Below are 12,394 nucleotides of genomic sequence, written 5' to 3'. Positions count from 1 at the left end.
CCGTAAGAGTAGTCACTCACAGTCTGACTCTGCCTCCGTAAGAGTAGTCACTCACAGTCTGACTCTGCCTCTATAAGAGTAGTCACTCACAGTCTGACTCTGCCTCCGTAAGAGTAGTCACTCACAGTCTGACTCTGCCTCCGTAAGAGTAGTCACTCACAGTCTGACTCTGCCTCCGTAAGAGTAGTCACTCACAGTCTGACTCTGCCTCTATAAGAGTAGTCACTCACAGTCTGACTCAGCCTCCGTAAGGGTAGTCACTCACAGTCTGACTCTGCCTCCGTAAGAGTAGTCACTCACAGTCTGACTCTGCCTCTATAAGAGTAGTCACTCACAGTCTGACTCTGCTCCCGTAAGAGTAGTCACTCACAGTCTGACTCTGCCTCTATAAGAGTAGTCACTCACAGTCTGACTCTGCCTCCGTAAGAGTAGTCACTCACAGTCTGACTCTGCCTCTATAAGAGTAGTCACTCACAGTCTGACTCTGCCTCCGTAAGAGTAGTCACTCACAGTCTGACTCTGCCTCCGTAAGAGTAGTCACTCACAGTCTGACTCTGCCTCTATAAGAGTAGTCACTCACAGTCTGACTCTGCTTCCGTAAGGGTAGTCACTCACAGTCTGACTCTGCCTCCGTAAGAGTAGTCACTCACAGTCTGACTCTGCTTCCGTAAGAGTAGTCACTCAGAGTCTGACTCTGCCTCCGTAAGAGTAGTCACTCACAGTCTGACTCTGCCTCCGTAAGAGTAGTCACTCACAGTCTGACTCTGCCTCCGTAAGAGTAGTCACTCACAGTCTGACTCTGCCTCCGTAAGAATAGTCACTCACAGTCTGACTCTGCCTCTATAAGAGTAGTCACTCACAGTCTGACTCTGCCTCCGTAAGAGTAGTCACTCACAGTCTGACTCTGCCTCTATAAGAGTAGTCACTCACAGTCTGACTCTGCCTCCGTAAGAGTAGTCACTCACAGTCTGACTCTGCCTCTATAAGAGTAGTCACTCACAGTCTGACTCTGCCTCCGTAAGAGTAGTCACTCACAGTCTGACTCTGCCTCTATAAGAGTAGTCACTCACAGTCTGACTCTGCCCGCGTAAGAGTAGTCACTCACAGTCTGACTCTGCCTCTATAAGAGTAGTCACTCACAGGCTGACTCTGCTTCCGTAAGAGTAGTCACTCACAGTCTGACTCTGCCTCCGTAAGAGTAGTCACTCACAGTCTGACTCTGCCTCCGTAAGAGTAGTTACTCACAGTCTGACTCTGCCTCTATAAGAGTAGTCACTCACAGTCTGACTCTGCCTCCGTAAGGGTAGTCACTCACAGTCTGACTCTGCCTCCGTAAGAGTAGTCACTCACAGTATGACTCTGCCTCTATAAGAGTAGTCACTCACAGTCTGACTCTGCTTCCGTAAGAGTAGTCACTCACAGTCTGACTCTGCCTCCGTAAGAGTAGTCACTCACAGTCTGACTCTGCCTCCGTAAGAGTAGTTACTCACAGTCTGACTCTGCCTCTATAAGAGTAGTCACTCACAGTCTGACTATGCCTCCGTAAGGGTAGTCACTCACAGTCTGACTCTGCTTCCGTAGTCACTCACAGTCTGACTCTGCCTCCGTAAGAGTAGTCACTCACAGTCTGACTCTGCCTCCGTAAGAGTAGTTACTCACAGTCTGACTCTGCCTCTATAAGAGTAGTCACTCACAGTCTGACTCTGCCTCCGTAAGGGTAGTCACTCACAGTCTGACTCTGCCTCCGTAAGGGTAGTCACTCACAGTCTGACTCTGCCTCCGTAAGAGTGGTCACTCACAGTCTGACTCTGCCTCCTTAAGAGTAGTCACTCACAGTCTGACTCTGCCTCTATAAGAGTAGTCACTCACAGTCTGACTCTGCCCCCGTAAGGGTAGTCACTCACAGTCTGACTCTGCCTCCGTAAGGGTAGTCACTCACAGTCTGACTCTGCCTCCGTAAGAGTAGTCACTCACAGTCTGACTCTGCCTCTATAAGCGTAGTCACTCACAGTCTGACTCTGCCTCCGTAAGAGTAGTCTTTCACAGTCTGACTCTGCCTCCGTAAGGGTAGTCACTCACAGTCTGACTCTGCTTCCGTAGTCACTCACAGTCTGACTCTGCCTCCGTAAGGGTAGTCACTCACAGTCTGACTCTGCCTCCGTAAGAGTGGTCACTCACAGTCTGACTCTGCCTCCTTAAGAGTAGTCACTCACAGTCTGACTCTGCCTCTATAAGAGTAGTCACTCACAGTCTGACTCTACCCCCGTAAGGGTAGTCACTCACAGCCTGACTCTGCCTCCGTAAGAGTAGTCACTCACAGTCTGACTCTGCGTCCGTAAGAGTAGTCACTCACAGTCTGACTCTGCCTCCGTAAGGGTAGTCACTCACAGTCTGACTCTGCCTCCGTAAGGGTAGTCACTCACAGTCTGACTCTGCCTCCGTAAGAGTGGTCACTCACAGTCTGACTTTGCCTCCGTAATAGTGGTCACTCACAGTCTGACTCTGCCTCCGTAGTCACTCACAGTCTGACTCTGCCTCCGTAAGAGTGGTCACTCACAGTCTGACTCTGCCTCCTTAAGAGTAGTCACTCACAGTCTGACTCTGCCTCTATAAGAGTAGTCACTCACAGTCTGACTCTGCCCCCGTAAGGGTAGTCACTCACAGTCTGACTCTGCCTCCGTTAGGGTAGTCACTCACAGCCTGACTCTGCCTCCGTAAGGGTAGTCACTCACAGCCTGACTCTGCCTCCGTAAGAGTAGTCACTCACAGTCTGACTCTGCGTCCGTAAGAGTAGTCACTCACAGTCTGACTCTGCCTCCGTAAGGGTAGTCACTCACAGTCTGACTCTGCCTCCGTAAGGGTAGTCACTCACAGTCTGACTCTGCCTCCGTAAGAGTGGTCACTCACAGTCTGACTTTGCCTCCGTAATAGTGGTCACTCACAGTCTGACTCTGCCTCCGTAGTCACTCACAGTCTGACTCTGCCTCCGTAGTCACTCACAGTCTGACTCTGCCTCCGTAGTCACTCACAGTCTGACTCTGCCTCCGTAGTCACTCACAGTCTGACTCTGCCTCCGTAGTCACTCATAACCCAACAGAACAAAACAACATTTACTTTTAATTTCTTTCTTCATTTTTTTTAACCAGACAGGCAGTGGGAGAGGCAGGGGGAGAGGCAGGGGGAGAGGCAGGGAGAGAGGCTGGGAGAGAGGCATGGGGAGAGAGGCAGGGAGAGAGGCAGGGGGAGAGGCAGGGAGAGAGGCAGGGGGAGAGGCAGGGGGAGAGGCAGGGAGAGAGGCAGGGAGAGAGGCAGGGAGAGAGACAGGGAGAGAGGCATGGGGAGAGAGGCAGGGAGAGAGGCAGGGGGAGAGGCAGGGGGAGAGGCAGGGGGAGAGGCAGGGAGAGAGGCTGGGAGAGAGGCATGGGGAGAGAGGCAGGGAGAGAGGCAGGGGGAGAGGCAGGGAGAGAGGCTGGGGGAGAGGCATGGGGAGAGAGGCAGGGAGAGAGGCAGGGGGAGAGGCAGGGGGAGAGGCAGGGAGAGAGGCAGGGGGAGAGGCAGGGGGACAGGCAGGGGGAGAGGCAGGGGGAGAGGCAGGGAGAGAGGCAGGGGGAGAGGCAGGGGGAGAGGCAGGGGGAGAGGCAGGGGGACCAGAGGGGGACAGGCAGGGGGACGGCAGGGGGACGGCAGGGGGACAGGCAAGGGGAGAGGGAGGTGGACAGGCAGGGGGAGAGGCCTACTGTCAAGGCTCTACCAGCTTGTCTTTGTGTGGTCCATGTGTGAGTGTTCATGACTGTGTGTGTGTCTGTGTGAGGGTGTTGATGTCTGTGTGTGTGTTCATGACTGTGTCTGTGTCTGTGTGGGTGTGTTGATGTCTGTGTGTGTGTCTGTGTGTGTCTGTGTGAGTGTTCATGACTGTGTGTGTGTCTGTGTGAGTGTGTTGATGTCTCTGTGTGTGTCTGTGTGTGTCTGTCTGTCTCTGTGTGTTCATGACTGTGTGTGTGTCTGTGTGGGTGTGTTGATGTCTGTGTGTGTGTCTGTGTGTGTGTGTGTGTGTGTGAATGTCTGTCTGTGTGTGTCTCTCTGTGTGTCTGTGTGTTCATGACTGTGTGTGTGTCTGTGTGGGTGTGTTGATGTCTGTGTGCCTGTCTGTGTGTGTGTGTGTGTGTTCACGACTGTGTGTGTGTCTGTGTGGGTGTGTTGATGTCTGTCTGTGTGTCTGTGTGAGTGTTCATGACTGTGTGTGTGTGTGGGTGTGTTGATGTCTGTGTGTGTGTGTGTGTGGGGGGGGGGTGGTGGTGTGTTGATGTCTGTGTGTGTGTGTGTCATTGTGTGTGTGTTCATGTCTGTTAACTGCTAACATGTTCTCTCCAGGCCAACACTACGTTTGAGGAGCTGGAGCGTCTGATGACCATGGGAAAGGCCTGGGAGGAGGTGGGACCTCAAATCTGGAGGTTCTTCAACGCTGGCATACAGATAAACATGATCAGGGTAACACACGCACGCACGCACGCACACACACACACACACACACACACACACACACACACACACACACACACACACACACACAGTCATGAACACACACACACAGACAGACATCAACACACCCACATAGACACACACACAGTCATGAACACTCACACAGACACACAGACAGACATCAACACACACACACACACACACACACACACACACACACACACACACACACACACACACACACACACACACACACACACACACACACACACACGCACACACACACATAGAAGCACACATACACGCATGCACACACACGCACACACACACACAGACACACAGACACAGACACACACACACACACACACACACACACACACACACACACACACACACACACACACACACACACACACACACACACACACACACACACACACACACACACACACACACACACACACACACACACACACACACACACACACACACACACACACAGGGTAATGGTCTTCATTCTTTCTCACCTTTATTTTACAAGGTCTCGTTGTGGTCTTATCTTAGTGTCAAAAGAGACGTGGCCAAAACAGCAGCACACTCTTGTAAATGTTTAGTACGGTTTTCCAGTAAATTAATTATATATTTCTCCTGCCCCTGCAGGACACCATCAGAAACCCTACGGTAGCAGACCTAATAGACAGGAGTATGGAGGACACTGAGTTCTCCTCTAAAGACATCCTCAACTTCCTGTACAACGGGCTAGAGGAGGACAGAGAAGAGACCATGCCCAGCTTTGACTGGAGGAACGTCTTCAACCTCACGGACCAGGCCGTCCGCATGTTCAACCAGTACGGAGAGGTAAGGGTTAATGAATAATGACATGATAACTAAATAGTGTTATGCCACAGGGGAAAAAAACAAATAAATCTGTCCCAACTGTCATGACGGAGATCCTCAGACCAAGACATCTAGACGTTAACCAACTCTGCCTCCGTAAGAGTAGTCACTCACAGTCTGACTCTGCCTCCGTAAGAGTAGTCACTCACAGTCTGACTCTGCCTCCGTAAGAGTAGTCACTCACAGTCTGACTCTGCCTCTATAAGAGTAGTCACTCACAGTCTGACTCTGCTTCCGTAAGAGTAGTCACTCACAGTCTGACTCTGCCTCTACAAGAGTAGTCACTCACAGTCTGACTCTGCTTCCGTAAGAGTAGTCACTCACAGTCTGACTCTGCCTCTATAAGAGTAGTCACTCACAGTCTGACTCTGCCTCCGTAAGAGTAGTCACTCACAGTCTGACTCTGCCTCCGTAAGGGTAGTCACTCAGTCTGACTCTGCCTCCGTAAGAGTAGTCACTCACAGTCTGACTCTGCCTCTATAAGCGTAGTCACTCACAGTCTGACTCTGCCTCCGTAAGAGTAGTCACTCACAGTCTGACTCTGCCTCCGTAAGGGTAGTCACTCATAATCTGACTCTGCTTCCGTAGTCACTCACAGTCTGACTCTGCCTCCGTAAGAGTGGTCACTCACAGTCTGACTCTGCCTCCTTAAGAGTAGTCACTCACAGTCTGACTCTGCCTCTATAAGAGTAGTCACTCACAGTCTGACTCTGCCCCCGTAAGGGTAGTCACTCACAGTCTGACTCTGCCTCCGTTAGGGTAGTCACTCACAGCCTGACTCTGCCTCCGTAAGAGTAGTCACTCACAGTCTGACTCTGCCTCCGTAAGAGTAGTCACTCACAGTCTGACTCTGCCTCCGTAAGGGTAGTCACTCACAGTCTGACTCTGCCTCCGTAAGGGTAGTCACTCACAGTCTGACTCTGCCTCCGTAAGAGTGGTCACTCACAGTCTGACTTTGCCTCCGTAATAGTGGTGAGAGAGAGGGGGAGAGAGATGGAAGTGTGTGTGTGTGAGAGAGAGGGGGAGAGAGAGAGAGAGAGAGAGATGTGAATGTCTCTCAGCATTGTCAGTGAAGTGTTCTAGTAAATGTCATGATAGGAAGTGTTTGCTGAACACTGTGACTCATTCACACACTTGGCTGTGTTGCTAATCCATTCCAAATTGGTCAAAAGCTACGTTCACGGTCAAACACAAGCTCTAACCGACACACAACCTGCTACACTGTAAATCACAACACACACACACGCTCACACACACACACACACACACACACGCTCACACTCATTCTCACACTGACCTGACTTGCCTGGTTAAATAAAGGTGAAATACATCTCTCTCTCCTCCTATCCCCCCCCTCTCACCCTCTCCCCCCCACATCCTTCCTCCCCTCCCTCTCTCCTTCCCCACCTTCCTCCCTCCCTCCTCCCTCCATACCCACCTCCCTCTCCCCTCTTCCCTCCTTCCCCTCCTCCCTCCTAACTTCCCTCCCTCACTCTCCCCTCCTCTCTCCTTCCCTCCCTCCCTCTCCCCTCCCCCTCCCTCCCTCCCTCCCTCCCTCCCTCCCTCCCTCCCTCCTTCCCCACCTTCCTCCCTCCTTCCCCACTTTCCTCTCCCCTCATCCAGTGTATCAGTTTGGATAAGTTCAAGCCCAATACAGACGAGGATCAGCTGACCCATCAGGCTCTCTTTCTATTGGAGGAGAATAAGTTCTGGGCAGGGCTAGTCTTCCTGGATGTCTACCCCTGGACCACTACCGTGCCGCGTCACGTCAGGTACAAGATACGCATGGACATCGACCAAGTGGAGAGAACCAACAAGATCAAAGACAGGTACTATGTTTATTATTTTTTTTTTTATATAAACCCACTAGGCGGTCATAGACACTGAAATACATTGGTATGGACATCAATAAATAAACAATTACACATAATTTAGATGAGAAGATTCAAATATTCTGGACCGTTTGTTATCAGGTGGAAGTTCATTCTCTTCCGGTCAGAATATAACAACCAGGCTGTGTGTACGGATGGTGGGAATGTGTTGAAACGCACTCCTCAGACCGCAGTGTCCTGCTTGCGGTTCCTCATTAGCTAGCGTTTGAGGCGACGCAATCGGCGGTGGGACGGTCATTCCCATAATCACCTTTACAGTCATGGGGAAAATATACACACTTTCACAGAATGCCATTGTGGTAACTAACTCATTTATACTGTACCCGTTTCAGCGATGGAAACTGAAATGCATCGTTGTTCAAGCAGGACGTATTGTGATCTCCAAGGTTCAATGTACCTAAACCAATTCCAGAATACTGTAAAGTTTAAACCAATTCCAGAATACTATACAGTTTAAACCAATTCCAGAATACTATACAGTTTAAATCAATTCCAGAATACTATATAGTTTAAACCAATTCCAGAATACTATACAGTTTAAACCAATTCCAGAATACTGTACAGTTTAAACCAATTCCAGAATACTATACAGTTTAAACCAATTCCAGAATACTATACAGTTTAAATCAATTCCAGAACACTATACAGTTTAAACCAATTCCAAAATACTATACAGTTTAAACCAATTCCAAAATACTGTAAAGTTTAAACCAATTCCAGAATACTATACAGTTTAAACCAATTCCAAAATACTATACAGTTTAAACCAATTCCAAAATACTATACAGTTTAAACCAATTCCAGAATACTATACAGTTTAAACCAATTCCAAAATACTATACAGTTTAAACCAATTCCAGAATACTATACAGTTTAAATCAATTCCAGAATACTATACAGTTTAAACCAATTCCAAAATACTGTAAAGTTTAAACCAATTCCAAAATACTATACAGTTTAAACCAATTCCAAAATACTGTAAAGTTTAAACCAATTCCAGAATACTATACAGTTTAAACCAATTCCAGAATACTATACAGTTTAAACCAATTCCAGAATACTATACAGTTTAAACCAATTCCAGAATGCTATACAGTTTAAACCAATTCCAGAATACTATACAGTTTAAACCAATTCCAGAATACTGTACAGTTTAAACCAATTCCAGAATACTGTAAAGTTTAAACCAATTCCAAAATACTATACAGTTTAAACCAATTCCAAAATACTGTAAAGTTTAAACCAATTCCAGAATACTATACAGTTTAAACCAATTCCAGAATACTATACAGTTTAAACCAATTCCAAAATACTATACAGTTTAAACCAATTCCAGAATACTATACAGTTTAAATCAATTCCAGAATACTATACAGTTTAAACCAATTCCAAAATACTGTAAAGTTTAAACCAATTCCAAAATACTATACAGTTTAAACCAATTCCAAAATACTGTAAAGTTTAAACCAATTCCAGAATACTATACAGTTTAAACCAATTCCAGAATACTATACAGTTTAAACCAATTCCAGAATACTATACAGTTTAAATCAATTCCAGAATACTATATAGTTTAAACCAATTCCAGAATACTATACAGTTTAAACCAATTCCAGAATACTGTACAGTTTAAACCAATTCCAGAATACTATACAGTTTAAACCAATTCCAGAATACTATACAGTTTAAATCAATTCCAGAACACTATACAGTTTAAACCAATTCCAAAATACTATACAGTTTAAACCAATTCCAAAATACTGTAAAGTTTAAACCAATTCCAGAATACTATACAGTTTAAACCAATTCCAAAATACTATACAGTTTAAACCAATTCCAAAATACTATACAGTTTAAACCAATTCCAGAATACTATACAGTTTAAACCAATTCCAAAATACTATACAGTTTAAACCAATTCCAGAATACTATACAGTTTAAATCAATTCCAGAATACTATACAGTTTAAACCAATTCCAAAATACTGTAAAGTTTAAACCAATTCCAAAATACTATACAGTTTAAACCAATTCCTGAATACTGTACAGTTTAAACCAATTCCAGAATACTATACAGTTTTAACCAATTCCAGAATACTGTAAAGTTTAAACCAATTCCAGAATACTATACAGTTTAAATCAATTCCAGAATACTGTACAGTTTAAACCAATTCCAGAATACTATACAGTTTAAATCAAATCCAGAATACTATACAGTTTAAACCAATTCCAGAATACTATACAGTTTAAACCAATTCCAGAATACTGTAAAGTTTAAACCAATTCCAGAATACTATACAGTTTAAATCAATTCCAGAATACTGAACAGTGTAAACCAATTCCAGAATACTATACAGTTTAAATCAATTCCAGAATGCTATACAGTTTAAGCCAATTCCAGAACACTGTACGATAGATAGGCAGGCAGGCAGGCAGGCAGGCAGGCAGGCAGGCAGGCAGGCAGGCAGGCAGGCAGGCAGGCAGGCAGGCAGGCAGGTAGATAATCCTCTACAATTGAATAATCAGATTGAGTAGCTAGCAGGAGGATTGACCGAGATTTATGTCTTGACTGGAAATGCCCCGCAGGCGTAAATAAACTGTGACGGTTAAGTAATGAGGAGTGAATCTGTGTGTAGACAGGTAGGTAGAGCTTTCATTCCATATATCATCTCTCTCTCTCTCTCTCTCTCTCTCTCTCTCTCTCTCTCTCTCTCTCTCTCTCTCTCTCTCTCAATTCAGTTCAAGTTGCTTTATTGGCATGACGTAATAATGTACATATTGCCAAAGCTTGTTCTGGATATTTACAAAATAAAAATGAGAATCAATATTGTCAACGGGACAACAGTAACAACAATAACCAAGTGTCAAAATAACCATACATTCAACAATAACAATAAGCATACAGTAGAGTATGTCAGACACTGTCCCTCATCTTATGTCAGGCAGCAATGTAGTGCGCTGCCAACCCACAGCTCTCTGCGTCCTCCCCCAACAGGACGGGCAGCCTACTCTCATCAGAGAGGTCTTTGAAACCTTGAATAAGGGTTTCACATTTGGGGAAATGACACTCTCTAATTGTTTTATATATTTATTTTTTTACATTTTGTCAGGAAATGCAGCTCTGTCTCAGGTTCTGCTGTTGTGCAGTGGTTACACAGCCTTTCCTCTACAGGGAGCCAGGTTTTCCTGTGTCTACCCTTCTCAATGGCAAGGCTGTGCTCACTGAGCCTGTACTTTGTCAAGGTTTTGATCAGTAACCATGGTCAAATATTTAGCCACGATTTAGGGCCAGATAGCACTGCATTTTGCTTTGTGTTTGTGTTTCCCAATAAGCAATGTAGTTTTGTTTTGACTGTGTTGTAATTTAGTTTATCCTGATTGATTGGATGTTCTGGTCCTGAGGCTTCAGTGTGTTAGTAGATCAGGTTAGTGAACTCAGCCCCAGGACCAGCTGGATGAGGGGACTGAGGCTTCAGTGTGTTAGTAGAACAGGTTTGTGAACTCAGGACCAGCTGGATGAGGGGACTCTTTTCTTTGCTCAGCTCTTGGTATTGCAGGGCTTGGTAATGATATGAGAGGGGGTCACTGTATTTTAGATGTTTCCAAAACTTAATTGCTCTTTTTTAGTTTTTATTAATAGTGGATATTGGCCTAATTCTGCCCTGCATGTGTTGTTTGTAGTTTTCCTCTTGACATGTAGGAGAATCTTACAGAACTCTGCATGCAGGGTTTCAATGGGGTGTTTGTCTCATTTGATGTGGACTCCACACCTCGCTGCCATAAAGTGAAATTGGTTCAATGACACATTCAATTCGTTTTAGCCACATTTTAATAGGTATTTCAATTAGAATGTGCTTTTTAATGGTGTAGAATGCCCTGCGTACTTTCTCTCTCAGTTCATTCACTGCTTCATTAAGGTGTCCAGTTGAGCTTATTTTAAGCCTAAGTAATTGTAGTGTGTGCAGTACTCTATATATTTTGTACCAATTGAGAACTTTGGTCTAATTCCCTGAGATCTGGATCTTCTCTGGAAAATTATTATTTTCGTCTTTTTGTGGTTTATTACCAAGGCCCAGGTCTGGCAGTACTGCTCTAGCAGGTCTAGGCTCTTCTGTAGGCCATGTGCTGTGGGTGACAGCAGGCATAGGTCATCTGCGAAGAGTAGGCATTTAACTTCTGAATTGTGGAGACTAACACCAGGGGCCGAGGATTTTTCTAGAATAGTGGCCAATTTGTTGATGTAAATATTGAAGAGTGCAGGGCTCAGATTGCAACCCTGGCGAAGGCCCCGCACCTGGTTAAAGACTTCTGTTATTTTCTTACCAATTTTAATGCTGCACGTATTGCCAGTATATATTGATTTAATTATGTCATATGTTTTACCCCCTACCAAATAGAATCAAATGCTTTTTGGAAGTCAATAAAGCAAGCGTATATTTTGGTATTATTTTGGTGGACATGTTTATCTATCAGGGTGTGTAGGGTGTAAATATGTTTCAGTTGTGCGATGTTTTGGTATAAATCCAATTTGTCTTTTACTCAAGACATTGTGCTTATTAAGGAAGTTTAGAAGTCTTGCATTTATAATACTACAGAATACATTCCCCAGGTTACTGTTCACACAAATGCCTCTGTAATTGTTAGGGTCAAATTTGTCTCCGTTTTTTAAAGATTAGGGTTATGAGTCCTTGATTCCAGATGTCAGGGAAATAACCTACACTCAGGATCAAATTGAACAGTTTTAATATAGTCAATTGAAATGTTGCACTAGTGAGTTTGAGCATCTCATTTAGGACGCCATCAGGTCTGCATGCCTTTTTAAATTTGAGAGCTTGAAGTTTCTTATAGAGCTCCTGGTCAGTAATAGTTTAGTTTCTTATAGAGCTCCTGGTCAGTAATTGTTTAGTTTCTTATAGAGCTCCTGGTCAGTAATAGTTTAGTTTCTTATAGAGCTCCTGGTCAGTAATAGTTTAGTTTCTTATAGAGCTCCTGGTCAGTAATAGTTTAGTTTCTTATAGAGCTCCTGGTCATTAATAGTTTAGTTTCTTATAGAGCTCCTGGTCAGTAATAGTTTAGTTTCTTATAGAGCTCCTGGTCAGTAATAGTTTAGTTTCTTATAGAGCTCCT

The 12,394-nt window shown here is 45.1% G+C and overlaps 1 protein-coding gene across 1 annotated transcript in view; it reads left to right on the top strand.

Annotated features, from left to right (window-relative positions):
* The window catches only part of LOC139387566 (retinal-specific phospholipid-transporting ATPase ABCA4-like), a 151,176-nt gene that overhangs the window by 74,942 nt on the left and 63,840 nt on the right, over positions 1-12,394 (top strand). Inside the window, exons 11-13 of the mRNA XM_071133892.1 lie at positions 4,372-4,488; positions 5,140-5,337; positions 7,000-7,205. Coding sequence (XP_070989993.1) covers positions 4,372-4,488; positions 5,140-5,337; positions 7,000-7,205 — 521 coding nt within the window. The remainder of the gene's footprint in view (positions 1-4,371; positions 4,489-5,139; positions 5,338-6,999; positions 7,206-12,394) is intronic.

This window comes from Oncorhynchus clarkii, chromosome 28, assembly GCF_045791955.1.
Source record: "Oncorhynchus clarkii lewisi isolate Uvic-CL-2024 chromosome 28, UVic_Ocla_1.0, whole genome shotgun sequence".
Lineage (NCBI taxonomy): Eukaryota > Metazoa > Chordata > Actinopteri > Salmoniformes > Salmonidae > Oncorhynchus > Oncorhynchus clarkii.
Note: the sequence above shows the minus strand (reverse complement) of the source record. Positions and strands in the feature narration are given on the sequence as shown.